General features: G+C 52.4%; 1 protein-coding gene across 6 annotated transcripts in view; it reads left to right on the top strand.

The window, feature by feature from the left end:
• The window catches only part of NTM (neurotrimin), a 390,965-nt gene that overhangs the window by 231,238 nt on the left and 139,248 nt on the right, over window positions 1-20,479 (top strand). Inside the window, exons 1-2 of one of the 6 annotated variants that reach the window (XM_066564276.1) lie at window positions 11,204-11,222; window positions 12,168-12,252. In XM_066564276.1, the coding sequence (XP_066420373.1) occupies window positions 12,209-12,252 (44 nt within the window). In that variant the 5' untranslated portion in view covers window positions 11,204-11,222; window positions 12,168-12,208. Of the gene's footprint in view, window positions 1-11,203; window positions 11,223-11,653; window positions 12,253-20,479 lie in introns of those variants that run through there. The other 5 variants (XM_066564275.1, XM_066564274.1, XM_066564272.1 and 2 more) reach the window with 5 other exon arrangements.

Here is a 20,479-nt window from a genome sequence, read left to right on the forward strand (position 1 = left end):
ATGGGGTTGGTTCTGTGATGGAAAGAGGTGGATGTTGTGATGAGATGAGGTGGGTGCATGATGGGATGAGGTGAGAGCAGTAATGGGATGAGGTGGGTGCTGTGATGGGATGAGGAGGGCATTAGGATGGGGTGAGGTGTTGCCATGATGGGATGAGGTGGATGAGGTGGGTGCTAGGATGGGATAAGGTGGGTGCTGTGATGGAAAGAGGTGGATGTTGTGATGGGGTGAGGTGGATGCCTTGTTTGAATGAGTTGGGTGCATGATGGGATGAGGTGAGAGCAATAATGGGATGAGATGGGTGCTAGGATGGGATGAGGTGGGTGCTGTGATGGAAAGAGATGGGCATTGGGATGGGGTGAGGTGTTGCCATGATGGGATGAGGTGGGAGCAATAATGGGATGAGGTGGGTGCTAGGATGGGGTGAGGTGGATGTTGTTGTGATGTGTTATGATGGGATGAGGTGGGTGCTGTGATGGGATGAGCAGGGCATTGGGAAGGGGTGAGGTGCTGCCATGATTGAATGAGGTGGGTGCCAGGATGGGGTGAGGGGGATGCTGTTGTGATGTGTTATGATGGGATGAGGTGGGTGCTGTGATGGGATGAGGTGAGAGCAATAATGGGACGAGGTGGGTGTTGAGGGTGATGAGGATGGGGTGAGGTAGATGTTGTGATGTGTTATGAGGGAGCTGCTGGGTGCAGAGGAATTCATCTGTGGCTCACACAGCCGGAGATTTGCATCTCCCACCATCTCCTCTGCCACCCTGTCATTCTCAGCCCTTCTCCTCCCTGGGGGCTGTGAGGCCCTTTTGTAGCCATCGCTGCACATCTCAGGTTATCTCAGGACACAGGGTGCAGGGAGCAGCAGGTTTGATGACAGCAGGGACACACATGGAAAAGCTGTGGTGCAAACAGTTGGAAACTGATAACTAGCAATGATGCCTTTGCCAGGAGAAGAAAAAAAAATGACTGTAAATTTGCTTTGTTTTGATATTCAAATACTCCTTTCTGTGTATGTGCTAATGGGTACGCTGGTGTTATGGCATTATTAGAACAAAATATTCAGATGATTCCTAACAGAATTTGTGTTTCACAAGCTACATGGAAATGTTGGCTTGGAAACTGGAGTAGTGTTAGAAGACTGTTTCTCCAGGGGGTAATAACTGGCCCGAGCTGCTCTGCAGTGTTGGGGGTTGGAGTGTGGGATCCAGGTGAATTCTCCCAGGAATCCCTGCTAGACAGTGCTTCCCTCCCCAGTATGAAAGGAGCACCCTAAATACAGATCAGGGGGAGCCTCAGCCCCTCCTGCCCTTGATCCCTTTTCCTCATGTGTTTCCCAGCTTTGTGGGATGTGAAAGGCTGTTTTGAAAGGACAGCTCTGCTGCTGCTGTGTAATGGCTCAGCTGAACCCAGGGCAGCATCTCCCAAGATCTCCTCTGGCTCCATCTGCTCTGTGCCTGGATTCCTCAGCTGAGGCCAGGCTGAGGCTCTTAGTTCTTCATTCCCACCGAAATGAGCAGCAAATCAATGCAGGCCTAATAAAAGATGATTGGGAATTGCTAATAGGAGTGTGGGAGGGCAGCCCTGCCTCCCAGAGCCAAGATGAGTATGGATTTTCCTGTGCCAGGGACTGTAAATGCTTCTGAGCTCCCCAGGGAGCCCTGGATGCTCACCCTCTCCCTTCACCCTCATCATTCTCCCACTGCCTTTAAAAGGAGCCTGGCAAAGGCAATTAGCTAGGTTAATTAGCTGGAGGTGGCAGGGAGGGCTCAGCCTGGGTGGGATGGGACAGGGTGTGTGGTGAGGCAAGGAGCCCCTTGGCCAGGGGCAGGGTTAGATTGGATATCAGGAAGAAATTCCTACCTGTGGGTGTGGTGAGGCCTTTGCACAGGTTTCCCAGAGGAGCTGTGGCTGTCCCTGACCTGGATGTGTCCAAAGCCAGGTTGGACAGGGCTTGGAGCAACCTGGGACAGTGGAAGGTGCTCATGGTGGGAGGTTCCTTCCAACCCAAACCATTCTGGGATTTTATGATAAGATCATCTGCCCTGCTCAGAGTTTGGTCCCCATCCCCAGTACCTGTGCAGGGGCAGGAAGGGGAGAAACAAGGTCAGAGAGTGGGAGCACAGTTAGAAAGGTTCTCACTGCCTTGCTGCTGGGCTCCCGCTCCAGCTCCTGTAACTGCTATCTCCAGCTTGCCCTGTTTATGGACTCACATCTCCCTCCAGCCCCCATGGTCCCAGCACCCCAGAGGCTCCCCATCACCAAGAGATCAGCACCAATAAACTCAATAAACTCCTTGCTTTGCTCTGCACTCGGCAGCCAAACCCCTCCTGCCCTTCACGTTGGTGCTGCTGGGGGATGATGTATGAAATCCAAGTCGGTTTGATTCATTCGAGTTGTGTTCACCTTGCAGAACAGGCTGTCACCAAAAATAATAAACCTCCTTGTTTTAATGCCTGGAGAGGCTGTTGGACGAGCAGCAGGACAGGTTTAGATCCTCTTCCAAGGAAAAGGACGCTTTTGAGAAAGACGGATTGCGAGCCACGGGATGGCTGCACGAACGGTAAATAATAATTAGAACTGTGCCTGGAGGCTGCACGGGGAGCAGGGGCCTGTCAGGCTTCCTGTGCCACTGTTGTTCTGGACAGGACAACTCCTGACCCACGGCCTGTAAGGTCTAAATGGTGCTGCCAAGAGCAGGGGGCTGGCAGTGCAGGGTGAAGTGACGTGTCCCTTGTCACCCAGGAGAGAGGTGGCACAGCCCTGAGCGTGCAGCTGCTGCTTTGTGCAGGGATGGGGACAGGGTGGCTGCAGTTCATCATCCCTTACATCCACAGGCCTTTGCAAGAAGAGGAAAAACCCTGCTGGGCAGCTCTTTACCCCCTGATTTATAGTTCATCCCTTGAATTTTTCTCAAAGGACAGCACAGTCCTTCCCTGAGCTCACGCCTGCTTCCAGGAGGAATTTTCTTTGGAGTAAATGCACCAGCACAGTATCCACTGAGGTTGCATCCTCATCTCTCTCCTTTTTGGACAGCAACTCAGATTATGTTGCCTGTCTTTGCCTGGCACCAGAGCTGCCTCCAGCAGGGTGCTGGGTGCCCCCAGCACAGCCCCTTGGCCCCTCTCCCTTTGGATGCTCTGCTTTCTCCTGCCTCGGGATGTGGTGCCCAAAGCCCCATCCTCCTCCATGTCCTGGAGCAGCTCACATGTGCACATGGCATTGAGGCAAAGAAGTATTAATGGGGGGAAAAGTTAAGCACGTTTATTGAACTGCAAAGAAGGTTGTTTTTACATCCCTTTATTGGAATATAAAGACAGCTTTTATAACCTTTTAAAGGGGCATAAAAGCAGCTTGGAGACCAGAAACCTCGCTCCAGTGGAAGGCAGGGGAAGGGAAAGAGAAAGGGAAAGGAGGAGAGCAAACATCTGCCACATTCTGAGGTCAGGAGTAGCTGGGGGGGCTGGCTGGAGCTGCTGGGACCCCAGGTCTGAGGTGGTTGTGGTGTCACCTCTTTCGGGGAGGTTTGCAGCCCTCACTGCTGCCCACAGCCCTGCTCCTGGGCTGGGACTGTTCCTCCCCTCCAAGGGCAGAGCCCTCCCAGGAGAGGGAGGTGTTGGACTTAATGAACTCACCTCTTTCATTTTTCTCCCCAGTCTTCTGTGGATAAATACTGCCTTGGCTTCTCTCCTCCTGGAACAAGGGAGGAGGGGATGTGTAAAGGTCTGGCCTTGAGGCTGGAAGGAAAGTTTACTCTGTGACTGCTCCAGCCTCTCTGGGGCTTCTGGGTAGGCCAGCTCACAGCCTCAGTGGCCCAAAAAGCATTGCTTAATTTGGGATCTGGGACTGGCACACTCGTGGCTGGGATATCCTCTGTCCCCCTGATGCCTTCAGTATTTTGGGACAGGCACAGGGGTGTGCTGCAATCCCTCTCCTCCACAGCACAGGGCTCGCTGCCTCCTTGCCCACCCAAATCAGCAGGTCCAGCTGCTGTTGGGGTGTGGTTGAGAGCAGCACCTTCAAGCCCAGGAGGAAGCTCCTTCCAGCCCCTCCAGAGCTCCTGGAGAGTGCTCTGAAGGCAGTTGGCATTGCAGGTGGGTAGAGCCCAACCAGCTCCTCCTGGCACACTCCTCCCAGGACAGAGCTGGATTTTCTCCACCCAGTGGGGGAGATGAGCCTTTCCCTTTGCCGTGTTCCCTCAGCGGTGGCTCTGACACGACATTAAGAGAGGAGAGTGACCTTTCCACCAGTCTGCAGCTGCGGGGAGGGGAGAGCTGAGCCCTGTCTGCAGCAGGGCACCGCTGGAATACGGATGGGTCACGGGGCTCCCTTATCTCCACACCATCTCCCAAATAATAATCTTCCCCAGATAATGTTGTAGGGCTGTAAAGAGGACGGGAGCAGGAGCAGCTGCTTCTAATTTCACTTCATGGGGAGGGAGGCGATGCTGAGAGCACCCCGCACTCTCGGCACATATTTTTCATCATTATAGGCAGAAATGCCAGAGCTCTGACAGATATTAATGCAGTTCACACCGGGAGAAAATCTTCTTTCCATCAGGCTCCATGTGCAGCAAGAGGGCAGTGCCATTTGCAGCCCTAGGGAGGATGTGTTTGAAAGGTGATGTGTTTTTTACCTGGGAAGTTTTCTTCCCAGCCAAAGTTCCGTTTGGAGAAAGGGCACCTGAGCCCATCCCACTGAGGGCTGTGGGATCACTCTTCACTGACCTGGCTGAAGGTGCATTTGCAGCAGTGCTGGGAGTTAATCTGGATTTTGGAGTAACTCAAATTCCCCTCTGCTGGCTCCGTCGTGGCTGTGTGTCACCACGGGGGTGTGATTGTCCCATGGAGCAGTTTTGTGACCTGGGCTCCCATCCTCCCCTGACCCACAACGATGCTGTGAGGTTTTCAGGTTTTCAGACTTACCCCACAGGGAACTGCACCTCCTTGCACCCCTCAGCCTCCTTTTATTTGCTTATCCCACTAAATATTCATCAGTAACATTTAAGACAAAGGAAAGAGATAATTACAAGGGGAGAGTTTTTTTGCAGTATTAAAGGTTAACAGAATTCTTGGCATTTGTGCCTTGTCGATCTCCATGTAATTATGCTCATTTCCCAGAATTCAGAGGCGACTGTGCCTGTTAACGCTCAAAGATGGTACCCCGGGAATTAAATTTATGAGATCATTTCTCAAAATCTTCAAATTCAAACCAAGCATCTTGCTTAATGGCATGACTATTATTAATATTATTCTTGGATGCAGAGAGCCAGTGAGGGTCAGAGGACCGGTGGCAGAACTCAAACTGATACAGGCAGACGGCGACGAGCCTGGAGGTTTTTCCCAAGGAATGTACTCGAGCAATTTGGCAACTTCAGAGAAGCAGGCTGGCAAAAGATGGGTGCTGATCTGGGGTGAAAATGGGAAAAAGCCCATTTTGGGCAGCAGCTGGTGGGGACTCAGAAAGGACAGCTTGGTTTGGAGGTGGCTGCTCCCAGTCTGGAGGCAGGTGCAGGCAATAGGGAGATCAGGAGAGGCTGATTCCAAGGATGCAGAACACCTGGCAGTGGGCTGGGCTTTCACCCAGCACAACTGAGCACACTCAGTCTAAAAGAGGGATTTTAGGGGCTCTGCTCTTGCTATTTGCTTTTTGTTGAAGGTGCTCGTCTAAACTGAGGTATGTGCTCCTCCTCTGTTGTCTGCTTCCCCTGGTTTTGTAGGGACTGAGCAGTTTTCTGTTCAGAAAGGGTTTGGGGGGGGAAACTGAGATGGAGAGGGTGGAACTGCCAGGCTTTTTGCTGCTCCCTGCAGTTGAGGCTGTGTGCGATATCCAGATGGGCTGGGCAAGGCTTGGCTCAGTGTGTTTGCCTTGGGACCATCCCAGGAGGAGGTGCAGCAACTCTTGGAGCTGCTTTTCCAAACAGTTAACCAGAACAGAGCCCCCAGACTGTGGGCAGAGCCTCAGAGGGGGTAGAACCTTGTGTTTTCACATTTAAGGGAGCCGTGCTGGAGCTGTCAAATATCCATGGTGAGATCTGAGGAGTGTCTGGCTTTGCTTTTCAGCTCATTCAGCTTTTTCCCCTTTTCACTGACTGCAGGAATTGAGTTGTAGAGCTCTGGGTTAATGTCACACACTTATCAAATGCCATTAGATGGATAATGGCACGGCTTTATCCCACATCATCACTGTCCCTGGCACCTGAGCCAATCAAACTCTGCTGGAGATGCAGAGTCTGTATCAAAGAAGTTCTTTGGGCTGTTCATACAGCAGCATAAGCTCACAAGGAAGCCATGAGAAACAGATTTATGTGAAATCAATATTGATTTGTACCAAGGATCAATCCCAGTTCATAATTCTCACGTTGCCAGTGTGGCTTGGTAGCTCTTTGATCAGTTTTTTAACTCTCTGCATAGATGTTTGATATGGAGCCTGGACCTGCAGAGGTGTCACTCCATAAACGTGAGTGCCTGGCTGGGCTGCTGTGAAAGGCCCAGACACTGAGGGCTGTGGGAGAAAGGACCAATCCAAAGGGGAAAGTGAGGCCTTGAGGGCTGCTCTGCATCCTCCTGATCCCAGCTGCAGCACTGCCTGGCCCCTCTGCAATGTACAAACAACCCCAGCATGGTTTGGGTTGGAAGGGACCTCAAAGCTCACCCAGCCCCAACCCTGGGGCTGGGGACACCTTCAGCAGCCCAGGCTGCTCCATCCAACCTGGCTTTGAACACTGCCAGGGATGAGATATTGAGCGTCAGGAAAATTAACCCACAAATACCAGAGGCTGATGTCTAAAAAGGAGACAGAGCAGGCCTGGAACTTTATTCCAATCAAGGCAGAGGCCATGGGGCATTGCCCTGGGGTCTCTCCAATTTTTGGGGAGACCCCAGGGTCTCTTTTTATCCCAATTTCCCAGCCACATTTCCCTTCTCTCTTTCCCCATTTCTGAAGTACTTGAGAGGTTCAGACTTCCTGATACACCTGATACTAGAGATTCCCCTCTAATGTATAACTCTCCCTTTTAATTTTTAATTCTTATGGAATTTAGAGGTTTTTCTTCCCCATTGTTTCTTTCATCTTCCAATATCTAATTTCATTGATCAGCAAACCTAAAGTTTATTTGCAAAAGCAAACCTCTTTATCCATTCATCCATCAGTGGAATCCTTCCCATTGTTTCTTTTCTGTCCCAGTGCTGGCTTTATCCACCAGCAGCCCCACAGCTGGTTTGGAAAGACAAATCCACTGTTCCTCTCATTGAGTATCCTCAAGGATGCTGCTGTGTATTAGGGCTGGCAGTGCTCTGTGGGGCATTTTGGCTTTCCTTGGGTGGGTTCAGGTTACCTGGTGAGGTGGTGCAGGGAGATCAGCCCTGTGCTGGCTTTTGCAGCACCAGCTTGGGGCAGATTTGCAGCCTTTTCCAGGGCACCTGCTCCTCCAGCCCCTTGGCTGAGGCTTTGCAGCTCTGCCGAGGGTGCCCTGGAAGGAGTTAATTCGTGCTTGAAAATTCCAAAGTCCCTGAGCACGATGAGAGCAAGCGACAAACCCGAGCCCAGCAGTTTTTTAAAGGGCAAACAAAATGTTCTTTTTTTTTTTTTTTTTTTTTTTACTGCGAGGCACTTGGTGCAAAGTGCAGGCAGAGCAGGGCAGCGTGGCTTTAGGGGAAGGCTCCCAAAAGCACATTTTATTGAAATTTAATAGGATGGTTACTGTAAGTTTATCTAAACTGCAGTTAAATATTAACAGCGTCTCTAGCAGGGATTAATGGGGTCTCCTGCGTTGTTTTTAAGCACCGTGAGGAGGGTGCTGGGAGTCCCTGCCTGGGAGGGATTGAGCGCCCATGAGGATGCTGCTTGCATTCCAAAACCTGCCCCAGAAACAGCCCCGAACAGGCGATTCCTGCAGCTCGGAGCGGGAATGCCTTTGGGGCGAGAAGGGCTCCGAACGGCTCCGGCCAAGTAAGGCTCCCAGTTATTGTTCTTTAATTGGGGCCACCGCTAACGAGGGCATAAACGAGGCAGTGAGCGGAGTTAGAGCCCGCGTCCTTTGTGGCTTCGGTGAATGGCTGTGGACACGGAGAGCTCAGCAGTTATTCAGGAAAAGCTCCCCCGGACTCGTGTGTCATTCACCTGACGAATGCCAAGGAAATTAAGCACTTTTTGTGCAACTCGGAGCTTATTGGAGAATAATGTGGTATGCGATAGCACGGCTGCCGTTGTAAAATCGTGTTTTCATTCGGAAGGAACGAGAGTGTCTCGAGCATAAATTACGTTTCTGATCATATTTGGCCGTTTCAGATTAAAAATAAATTTCCACTTTGGGGCTATAGATTGCCATCTATCAACTCCCTGAAAAGGGAAAAAAAGGAATTAAAAGGAAAATCTGGCTGTACGAATTGCCTTGCTATGACCTACTTATTGAAAGTAGTTTTTTGTTCTCCAGGAATGAAATCCATTGGTGTGGGGAGGTGTAGGATTGTGTGGATATAGGTTTGCAGACAGGTCTGTAGGATGGGAGGATCTTTAATTTGGACCTGCAAGCAGCTACAATAAAATAGAAGACAGAGTCCTGCTGGAGACTTCGGAGGAAGCAGGAGAAAATGCAGCAATGTTGTTGTTTCCCTTGATAGAGGAACTTGAACTGCGAATTTGCATCTGATTATCGGCCTTTGGGACCAGATCTGCAGATTAGCTGCTTAAGGCTTGGTTCTGCATGAAAAGCCCGAGACTGGGGCAGTGTTTGCTGGGAGGGTCCTTGCAGAAGGAGTCGGGGTCCCTTGCAGCAATCCAAATGCCACCATTCTTCCCTGTGGGACATTTTTGGGACTGATTTGCTCCCTGCTCTGCCTCTGAACTCCTCCTCCCCAGCTATCCACGGAGATTCTCCTTTGGGAAGCAAACCCCCAGGGCCTTGCTCCTTCTGACCCCTTCTCCATCCAGGCTTTCAGAGAATCCTCCCGTCCAGCTGCCATCTCCCACGGGGAAAATCCTTCTCCTGGCTCCATCCTTGTCGTGCATCACTTCCCACCCTGTCCAGCCCTTGCTGCTCCTGCTGCCCTGTTTGTGGTCTCTGCCAGGAGAGGGGGGCCTTTAGCCTTGCTGGGAAGGAGAGCAGTGAGATGGATACGGAGATAAAGACACACCTCGAACGTGCTGTGCTCGGCTCGTTGTGTTTGCCTCCTGCCTGTTGCTCGAAAGGAGGAGGGGAAAAAAAAAAAAAGACTTTCACCTAAGTAGGAAGAAAGGGAAGAAGCTGAAAGCGAGAGGCTGTTTGGTGCTCAGATGGGCTCAGCCCGTGTGCAGCAAACTCTGCTGCTGCTGTGGTCAAAACCCAATGAAGGAAAAAAGACTCTCTCATCCCCAGAGAAGGCTACAAAGCTCTCTTTCTCTCGCTGCTGAACCTTCACAGCTGGACTCAGTTGCTGGCTCCACTGCTGCTGGAGCAACTGAATTATTTAAAGGAACCTTGATTTGGTTTTCTCTTTGCTGTTTTCCCGCGTTGTGTTTATTGTCTATAGATATTTTTATAGTCCGAAGCAATTACTGCTGTCAGAAAAGAGACGAGCTGTGACAGGCTGATTTATATGTACATTGTATGTATGCAAGAGAGGGAGGGAGAGCAGGGATTCTGCCGGGCTTTAGTATGCAGGAGCATATTGGATGTAAATTCCTTGGGATTTTCAAACAATGCTGCTGATGATCTCCTAACAGTGGGCCAAATTCAGCCCTGGCAAGGGCTGGAACAGCTCTGCAGGTCACATCTGCCCCAGCCTCGCGTGCTTTCAGTGCAGGGAGTTGTTTTTTAGCTCGTAATTTCAGATGCTCCTGGCGATGCGGGGCTGAATTCCGTGTTAAGAGGTTAACTGGCGGTGGTTATTGGAATCCCTCTGCTTTTGCTGACACAGGAGTTGGTCTCTGCCCATTCAAAGGAGCGGCCCCACAAAGAGCGAGCTCTTGTGTGATGGTGCTGCAGGTATCCCGGGGGGTCCCCATCCTGCCAGGGGTGCCTGGATGCCGCAGCCACCAGCAGGATTGCTGTGTTTTATTCTCTGCTGTCTTGTACCCAGCCCTGGACAGCCTTTTCCCCTGCCTCTGACGGTCTCTCCTTACGCAGTGAGGTTTCAGAGACCCCTCCCATGTCATTTGTGGCCCCAAAGGATCCGCTGAATGCGGCGTTCCCCCCTCCCTTGCCAGTTCTGACAGCCGAGTTCGCTGCGGGGATTAAAGTCCTTGTGCCAAGAGCTGGGCAAAGCTGCTGTTTCCTCTGGGAAAACACAGGGCTGGAGGCAGCACGTCCCACCAGCGCTAAATTCAAGGAGCAGAGAACCTTCAGACAAGGAAAAAGTAGAGAGACTTGCAGAGCAATCCCCTTCTCGTATGACCAGCCAGCATGCACAATAATAATAAAGCTTTATTTGATGGAGTGTTTCCTCTGCCCGGCACAGCTCATAATGTTTTAGAGATTAAATAGCACAGTTAGTGAATTAAGCAGTAGTTTACAGGGGATTCGGAGACTCCAGGGATTAGTAACGGGCTACGGATCCTTTCACATCTAGGTCACCGGTTTGAATCCAGCTCAGGTTGCCAGCAGCAAACTCAAAAACAACAAAAAAAAAAACCCACAAAACAAACCCCACCACCCCACGTTGGTGCCGTGCAAAAGCTGCCGAGCACACGGTGGGGGAATGGAGGGAGGATTTTTGGGTAAGGCAAAGCAGGGAAGGCATTGGGCACAGCAAGGGCGGAGATCTGGTGTTTCCTGAGGCTGGGCTGTGACAGCTGGGGGGTTTGAGGGGTGCAGGACCCCAAGAGCTGTGATTTGACTGCTGCCTCCAGGACTCTCTACTCTGAGGATGCTCCCCAGCACCTTTTTACCAGCATGGAACTGTGCCTGGAAATATTAATGTGTCTAGCCACTAGCGGAGGGAAGGAGGAATTACTCGGCATAAGCAAATGTGATATTTGTTAAATTATGAGCTGATAAAAAGTACACGGGGACCGTGCTTGCGGCTGGGGAGGAATTTGCCACTTAAGCTCACGCTGTGTTTGTGAGGTGCAGGGGACCAGGAGGACACGCTCCTGCCTCTCCTCATCATCACCTGCCGGGGGGGGATATTACCCGTGCCTCAGTTTCCCCTCTTGCACAGTGACTTTGCCGCCTGGGATGGGGAAGGTGCAGAGGTAGAGGAGGGCAAAGGGGAGAGTTGTGCGGCGCTGGTTGCGGGACACAGGTAAGCGCAGGGGGAGAGAGAGAGGAGAAAGGAGCGGGGGGGGGGGTCTTGCCATGCCCCCGCAGAGCGCGGCGCGGCAGGGGTTAATGTGCGTGTCCTCCTGCGCATCCCGCCCCGCTGCCGCCCGCCCGCCCGCCCGTGTGCGGGGCTCGGGCCGTGCGGGAGCCGAGGCGCCGGGCAGCGCTGGAGCCGCTGCCATGACAACCCCGGGGATGCTGCCGGCCGGGGCCGGGGTGCTGCTGTCGCCGCCGCCCCCCCGCATCCCCCCCGCCCGCCGCTGAGGCCAGCCAGGGGCTCCGGCAGCCTGACATCCCCGCGTTCTGCATCCCGCCTGGAGCAGTCCCCCGGCAGCGGGGCGGGAGGAGAGGAGCTGCAGGGCATCCCGAAGGGTTTTGCCCGCTGTGCCTTCTTGCGCCTGGACACCTTTGCTAGCTCGCCTCGGGGGTGTTTTTTTGGGGTTTTTATTGGTTTTTGGACTGCCCCCGCCTCGGGACAAGCGTGCGGGAGTGGGGTACAGCCGGGCCCCCCCGGCGCCTCCTCGCCCAAGTGAGCCTCGGACTGCTGCCCGAAGAACCGGCTCGCCCAGCACCTTTGCCACTTCTCCTCCTCCTCTTCCTCCTCCTCCCCCCGGCCCTCCCGTCCTCCTCCCTCGCCCGAGGACAGCGGGACTCCCTCCGATGCCGCTCGGCAGGCTCAGCGCTCGCAGCCAGCCTTGCCGGGGGCTCTCCTGATCTCCGTGGAGCTCCGCAGCGCTCGCCCCGGTGGTTTTGCTCCCCCCCATCCCTCCTCTCCACCCACCCCTTCCCCCTTTTCGCCTTGTCGGGTGTGTTTTTTGCCTGTTGGAAAAGTCCCCGCTGCCCAGGATGGGGGTCGGTGGGTGCTTGGCCCTGCCCTGGAGGTGCCTGGTCGTCCTCTGTCTCAGGCTGCTCTTCCTTGTGCCCGCAGGAGTGCCCGTGCGCAGCGGAGATGCCACCTTCCCCAAAGCCATGGACAACGTGACAGTGCGGCAAGGGGAGAGCGCCACGCTCAGGTAGGAGCAGCTGCACGGGGGCTTGGGGGGCTCGGGGGTGCTGCTTGCGTGGTGACTTTGGGGTCGTGACTCAGTTTCCCCGCTGGGGATGCGCCGTGCCGGCTGGCGGTGTGCGATGGTCCCGGGCAACGAGCTGAGAGATTGGAGCGCCGGGGGATCGGGCTTGGGCTCAGCCCTCCCAGTTGTGTTCGGGAAAGTTACTGGGGGATGAAAAATAAGGGGATGTGGTTCCCTTTGGGCGTCCTGCCCCCCAACAGTGCGAGGCAGGGGCTCGGTTGCTGCTGTCGGTACCGTGGCTCGGGCACTTGGGCCGCGTTCGGTGCAGATGAATCCTGCTCTGCTCCTGGCGTGCAGTGCCCGGGGTGTCTGCACCCGTGTCAGACCGCCCCAGCCTGGGGAAAGGGTGAGCTGGTGACCCCCTGGTGTGGCTTTGTGCCTCTATCTCAGGTGCAGACCTGCTGGATTGGGAAGTGCAGGATGGGGCAGGTTAATGCTCCGTTCCTTAAAAATCCCTGCGCTCCAGAGGCAGGGGCTGCTGCTCCCTGGCAGCGTTCCCTCCATGGGAAGGGGAGAGATGGGGGCTGGGCGTTGCACCAGGGTCCTGCCTCCTGCAGCAGCGATCCGAGGGGTTCAGGGGCTGCCAAGGAATCCGTAATTTAGCTCAGCATAATTTCTGGGACATCTTATGCCCAGACACTCGTCCCTGTCCTCACAGCAGATGGGCGCAGTCATCCCAGAGGATGTTTGATAGGGACATTAAAAATCAAAAGCCAGGTTTTAATTGCAGCGCTGGGAAGCGGCGCTTGCAACTCCGGCATGCTCGGGAGCGACTTTGCTCCTCCGGGGCATTGCATAGGTGACACCGACATCTGCGGGGCCAGCTGGGCGTGTGCGGTGACACTGCACTCCTGCCTTAGGCCAGCCCGCGGAAAGGGGCCAAGCCAGGGCAGGAAAAAAAGCCCCAGGAGGAATTTCAGCAGGAATTGTCCTGCAATTCAGTTGTTTGCAGTCAAATCTTGCGTCCCCCTCCCCAGCTCCCAGCTCCTGGGAGGGTGGGAGCTGTGTTGTGGCCGTTCCCCTGGGTTTGTCTTGTCATGGCACGACCGGGCAAAGAGGCTGGAGAATGGGTGGCAGAGGATGGAGTGTCTTGCTTAGGAATTTGAGCTTGGCTTAAAAAAAGAAGTAGCTCCTTTTCTTTCCTGAATTGCTGTGTTGTCCCAGGTGCCAAGCCAGGGCAGATAAAAAAGCCCCAGGAGGAATTTCAGCAGGAATTTTCCTGCAACTCAGTTGTTTGAAGCCAAATCTTGTGTGCTCCTGGGAGGGTGGGAGCTGTGTTGTGGCCGTTCCCCTGGGTTTGTCTTGTCATGGCACAACTGGGCAAAGAGGCTGGAGAAGGTGGCAGAGGATGGAGTGTCTTGCTTAGGAATTTGAGCTTGGCTTAAAAAAATAGTAGCTCTTTTTCTTTCCTGAATCGCTGTGTTCTTCCAAGTGCCAAAATTCCTACAGATCCTGCTGTCAAAGAGGGAGGGTTACAGGGGGTCTGGGCAGTGAAACACACGGGGTGGCAGCAGCTGGGTGGGTGCTCTGCAAACTTATGGGAAGAGGCTCTTGTGGGGGCCTGCATGGGGTTTTGGGCATAGATCAGGGATCTTGATCCACACCGTGGATTGAGGTGCTCTGCCCTGGCACTGGGTGGTCACTGGTGCTGGAGGAGAACAAAGGGAAGCTTGGGTGAGTCAGCAGGAGGGATTCTTCTGTCAGGGACGTTTCATGGGAAAGGTGACAAATCCTGTCCCTGGGAGGTGGCTCTGGGGAGGACAGCAGTGTGCCATCATCCCAGAGCTGCCATGGATGCATCCCTGTAGAGCTGGGAGCCACTCTGGTGACAGGGGATGTCCCTGTCCCTTGATAGGTGCCTTGCCAATACAGGTGTGCCCCAGGAGAGGGGCACGTGGGCTTTGGGGTGTGCAGCTTGTGCAGATTCTGCTCCCCCTGTGCTGATGACATTCCTGCTGTCCTGCCCCTGGAGCAGGGATTGCTCCTGGAAATGAATGGCTTGCTGCCACCACCAGCTCAGTGCTCTGCTCTGGTGACAGAGACATGCAGGTGTGGCTTTGCCTGGGCATTTGGAGGTGTTCTCCTGCTGGTTTGAGGTGGGAGCACTTGGCCCAGCAGGCAGTGGGACGTTGCTGCATCCCCTGGTCAGTCCCTGTCATGCTGCACTGTGGCAGGAGCCAGGAGGAGCAGAGCATGTGAAAACCTGAGGAAATCAAGGAAGCATGAATCTTCCTGCCTGCTCCCCTCCCAGCCTGGCGTGCCCATCGATCTGTTGTGGAGGAGTTTAACTTGTGCAGAATAGCAATGCTGCTATAAAGGCTCTGGCAGACCCCAGCCATGCCCCTGGCCACCTCCTGCCCAACCCTGCATGGGTGGCAGTCAGAAAAGGGGGAAAAAAAAAATCAGGTCTAATCCAATCCCACTCATTTCCATGCAAGGTGGGAGGACAGGGAGCTGCAGCCAAGGATTTGGAAGGAGAGTTGTTTCTAGAGGTCCCTTCTTGGTGTTTCACAGATGCCAAAAGGGAAGAACAAGCTGAAAACTCAGCAGCAGAAGTTGCTCTTTCTCTGGAGCACTTGGAAATCCTGTCCCACCCTCTTCCCAAGGGAGAGGCCTTGGCTGCTGGAAATAGGTTATTTTATTGGGGTGGCAGGTGCTGAGGAGCCCAAGCTGCTGTCAAACAGCAGTGCCCTGCCAAGAGGCTCTTTTCAGCTCTGTCCCTCCAAGCAGAGTGAATTCAGTGCTGGGAAAAAAGCTGGATTGAAAGCTGCAAGGAGACTTCTCTGTTGAAAAGGCTTTGCTCTGTACAATCCACTGTGGGGAATCAGTTTAGGACCAGAGACGTTGGAGGTGTTCAGGTATTTCCTTCCATCTCGTGATGTTTCTGCTGGAGGGTACAGGCATGTCGTGGGTACCAGCACTTTGGATCACTGTATTTCATTTAAATCAAGCTTTAGATGTTGGTTTAGGGCTGCTGCCTGGGATAGGAGGGGTAGGATTTACTCCTGGGTGCAGCAAAGCCTGGGGGAATAGGGAAAGGGTTTGAGGGTGTTGTGTCACAGTACTGTGCTTTTACTGATGGATGTGTTGGTCCTGCCTTTGGGGTTACACTGAGGAGTTGTGTGCAGGTGAAAGTCAGTTTTCTGTCCTTCCTTGTGTCCTTAAGCACAGATTGTGAGGGTGAGGCTGATCTTCATCCCCTCCCACCATGTCCACACAGCTCTGCCCTCACCAGCAGCGAGTGGCTCACGCTGAGAGGACCCATCCTGAACTTCCACCCAGTGCTTGAACCGAGTCCAGGCATTGCTGAGACCTTTGGAGCAGCTCTCTGGGCACCAAAACAAATGGCTTGATTATGATTTCACTTTAATTGGCATCAGTCAGCGCTTTCCATGGCGAGGCTCTGACATTCCCATCAGCAGCACAGGCGCCTGCATGGTGTCCCCCCGAATCCACGGTGCTCCTCTCTCCATCTCCTCTGGTTTCCTTGGCAGGGTGATGCAATGCCTTCATTTATTCCCCTCTTTGATTCCAACACTAGAAGTCAAATTTGAGTTAAACATAAGGCAAAGCTTTTTTTAACCCTGATGTTTCCTGTGGTTTCCATGCAGGCTTTGAAAAGGGCTGTGAGCTTTGCCACTGAGCTCTGTCATTCTTTACCTAAGCCTGTTTTGCAAATTTATTTGGCCCCTGTTGTGCTCTTGAAATAATTTTGGAGAAATGATGACTTGGCTGTGAAACAAAACAAAATCAAGCATGTTTGTTTGATGGGTGCAAACAGAAAGTGCTTGTTTGCTAAGCAGAAAAGACTATTTTTCAGAGATGGGTCTGTTTTCTGCGACTCTTTGCTGCCCCATCTTTTCCCTTTTATTCACAGGAATTTGCCTCGCTGTGTTTTTATTGTGTCATAGAAAAATAGGAATGATCTCCAATGGGTAAATGTGATGTGTTCCAGCACCCAGGTCCTGGGGGAGCCTCCAAGTCCCCCCCAGTGCTTTTCCTGCCAGTGTTTGAGTGAGGGTGATTCTCACTGAGGTTTTGGGCAGCCGCCTTTGTGGTTTGCAGTCAATGAGTGCAGAAATCCTGCAGGGGGAGGAGGCCAGGGGAACCCATTCCAGGCTGTCTGTGCCTGGGAAAGCCTTGGCTGAGTCATGGGGGGTTTAGGGGGGCTCAGAGGGCAGTGCCCAGCACTGGGCTGGGCTCCTGGTGTGAGTAACAAAAGCCAGACAGGGAAGAGGATGATGGTGAAAGGGGCCAGCCATGATTACTAACCCTCCTCTGCTGGCTGCCCAGCTCTGTGTCCGTCTTGCTCCAGGCTCCCACTCCCACTCTGAGCTGCAATAACCCCACTGAGGGAGTGTTACTTGTCCACCCTGTCCCACCAGCTGAGAACACCCCAAGTTAGGAATTCCCATCTCCTGCCCTGCCCAGCCAACTGCCCCCCTTCCCTGCACAACCACCACATTCCTGATTTCCAGATCAGTGCTCATCTGCCTCTCCAGGGCCCAGACCTGTGGAAAAGCCATCCCATCCCCATGGTCTCCACGCTCAGCACCTGGTAGTTTTCAGGAAATAAATAACCTGCTGCAGTTATTTATTTCAGAGACTCCTGATTGCCTGCCTGCCTACTTCCCAAGGCCATAGAGGGAGATATAGCTGGGGCTGGCAGAGGCCAAGGTGTCACACCTTTGCTCTTCTCAGTTCCTGAGCAGTAAAGGAATTCTGAGCACCTGGGATGGGCTGGGAGCAGCTTCCAGCAGCCCTGTAGGGATGGAGTCAAGCTGTGCACTCATGTCTTAACCTAAGTTAATTCCACTAATTCTCCAATATCCACCACCTCTGTCCTTCTCCTTCAAACCTCTCCCCTTTTCATCCTGAGGTTTAGGGAATCAATTCAGGGCTGTGGTGACCCCTCCTGCATTAAGGTGGGGAAGGAGCAGAGCATGTCCTGCATCCCTCAGGGTGCCACTTCACCCCTGCCTCTCTCCTCTTGCTGGGTCCTCCTTTCTGGTCAGGGTTTTGTCCCCACATTGCTGGGGATGCCCCTGGGAGAGGCTGCAGGAGCCCCATGTGTGGGGTTTGTCGCTCACGAGCCAATTGCTCTGCTGGTGATGGCACGTTTCTGAAAGAGGAGTTTATTACAAAAGTGACATGTCAGCAAATCTCTGCCACCTCTCTCCCATCTCCGAGATGGAATCAGCTTAAAGTGGTGAAAAAAAATTGTCATATGCATGGATTATTCTTTTTTTTTTTTTTTTTTTTTTTCCCTGAGTGCAATTTCCATCTGAGATGAGACAAGCTCCTGATTGCTGTGCCAGAGGAGGGTTTCCCTTTATAGCTTCCCTGGTAGAGCTGCTGCCTCTGGTTCACTGGAGCTGGGGTCTCCTAGGGGACAAGTGGGCTTTTGTGGAGCTGGCATCTCCACCCTGGCTTAAGCATCTCACATCTGGAAAAACTGAAGTCAAACAAGCTTCACCTTGGGAGGGAGGCCAGAGCAGCCCCACAGTGGAGCCATGCTGGGCTGGTGTTTGTAATGGTTGAGGCAGGCTTAGGAAATGGATTTTCAGTTGTCAGCCCTGCCCTCAGCTCCTGGTGTGACGTTAGGTGCCCTCCCAGGCCCTATAAATGTCTTGATTCGTGCACAGCAATTGCAATGCTTCCTTTCTCTGCTCCATGAGTCATCTGCTTGCGTTGCAGTCTCTTTGTGGCAGGATTCATCCCTCTGCAAGGAAAATGCTAAAAGTGTCCTACTGGAGGGCACCAGAGGTGTCCACCCATGTCCTGCCCTTGCTTGGGGTTTGAAGAGGGGATTGGGAGATGTATTTGCTTGGCCATGGCAGGGAATTGTCATGTTGGAGGTACCTGGTGTGAGGCTGGGGTGCTGCAGAGGTGCTGGCAGGGTGGATGCTTAGGTGGGAGCTGAAGTAAAATCAGGGATATTGGGACCTGGGGAAGCAATGCCTCTGTGGGGCTGCTCACTGCCCCCAAGCCTGCTCTGAAGCTGCCTCACCAGAACCACGAGCTGATGTAAGCCTTGGAACTTAGCACTTGTGGGTGCTAATCCAAGGGATGGCACCTGGCCTCACCTCTGGCCTTTGGCTGTCCTGATGTGCTGTCCCAGTGCCACCCTGGCAGAGCCCTCTGGGCCACGCTGCTGCTGGCACTGCAGCCCTGAACTGGCAGCTCCCATGTGTGTGTTAACAGAGGTGGGCTGGGGATGTGGGTCGTCTCTAGCTTGCCTAAGGATTTGTCACTTCTGTTGGCCTCACTGGAGTTACTCCAATCTGTGCCCTTGGAAAAATTCTCTTCTTGATCAGACAGAGTTGTTTTCTTCCCCCCAGACCTGCCAAAACCTGCCACTTTGAGCTCAGACACCCTTATTTTCCTTCGGAGGAAAAAAAATCAGGAAGGAACTAATCTACGACCACATCAGTGGGAGCCTGGGCTAATAGAAATTGTAATGAGAATCCAGAGCCAAACAAACAGGCAAATGGGGAAAATGCAATCCCACTGATGCGACAGAGAGATTTATGCCAGCAAAGGGGCTGATCCAGTGCTCATTAATGTCACCATGAGTCTTTATCCCAGCTGTAATGGACTGGGGATCAGGTTGGAAGACAGCATTTCAGTCCTGCTCCAGGATGCAGACTGTGAACGGGTTGTGTGTGGAATAGCAATGTGGAATTCCTTCTCCTCGGGGTTTGCTCGTTGTTGCATGCGGCACCTTCGCAAAGCAAGTGGGAAATACCTTCTGCTCTCCTTGGGTTTAGTTCTCAGAGGTGCAAGGCTGTGAAGGAGCCAAGTCTGAGGCTCAGGCTTGGCTGTCTGGTTGCTGCAGCGTCTGCTGAACCGCCAACAGCATCTCCATCATGAGGATATTAAAAATCCTGGTTTAAATAAGGATTCTTCAGCTGTCAGGGAGTGGTGTTGGCTGTCACCGCCACAGTCACGCTGGGAAGCATCCTTAGTTTATGTGCAAAGTGAGGAGGCAGATGGGTGGGTATGGAAAATCTGCAGGCAAACTTGACTTTGCAGCTGGATTCTTCCCTGGAAAAATCTGGGAGAGAACTGGGACAAGGTCTGGAGAGCTGAGCCTGGTCTGAAGGTGGGGACACCTTTGGGGACAGTGCTGAATAGGAAAGGACACCAAGGGTCAAACAGGAGAGGAGTGAGTCCAGCTCTGCATGTCAATGAGGACAGAGTAAATAAGGGATAAAACCACCTTCCAACATGAGCAGCTGGTGAAATATCACAGGATTTCTTTCCCAGAGATGGGAGATTTTGACCAGCTCTGTGCCTGCAACCATAAATGGCTCTGACACCTGTGTCTGTTTTATTAGACACATGCAGAGCCCCAGCCATGATCCAAACATTCATTACTTGGGATTTTTGAGTCTCTTTTTCCCTTTTTTTGTCATGGTGGGATCATTATTTTCGCATCTTCACATCCTCAGTTCAGCAAAAGCAGCGTGTTTTTCAGCCTCGTGGTTTTTACTCATCTCTAATAAGAAGTATGAGAGGAAGCCGTTGAGAAAAGCAAATTCTCAAAGGTATGAAAGGAGAGCAGGGCAGCTCCAGGCTCAAAGACACCACCAAATCTCAAGATACTTTGGACCTACAGATAGGCACAGCAGTAATATTTGAAGGCATATTTAGGTTGTTATCCTTCAGTCCTCCAAATTCAATCAATTTTATGTGGAGGGCTTTATTCCTTAAATAACCTTAAAAACCATAAAGATAACATTTAATTATCTTGCATCCCTTTTCCTTTCTCACAGTCCAGTATAAAGCTCTTGATGAGCTCAAAGGAAAGGTGACTGAGGTGAAAATTCAAGGAAGTATTTTCCAAGTCCTTTTTCTTCCATTACTATTCAGCAGGAGCTGGGAGTCTACTTTCATTCAAAAATTTCAGGTTTTTATCATTTGTTAAATAAGAAAGTACTTTTTCTTTTTTAATTCAAACCCAGATATTTTTATTAAACAATCCATTTCTTTCTTGCATACCTTGACTGGAAAGGATTTGACTTAGAATTGCCTTGTGGGGGAGAGGGCAGGTTTGGGTTTGCTTGGAAAAATAGTATTTCTTTCCTTTTATCTGAGTTTGTGAGTTCAGTGAAGCATTTTCTCAAGTGTTACAGGAAGTTCTCTGATGAAGCTAAAGCAAGATTTG

Source organism: Molothrus aeneus, chromosome 22, assembly GCF_037042795.1.
Source record: "Molothrus aeneus isolate 106 chromosome 22, BPBGC_Maene_1.0, whole genome shotgun sequence".
Taxonomy (NCBI): Eukaryota; Metazoa; Chordata; class Aves; order Passeriformes; family Icteridae; genus Molothrus; species Molothrus aeneus.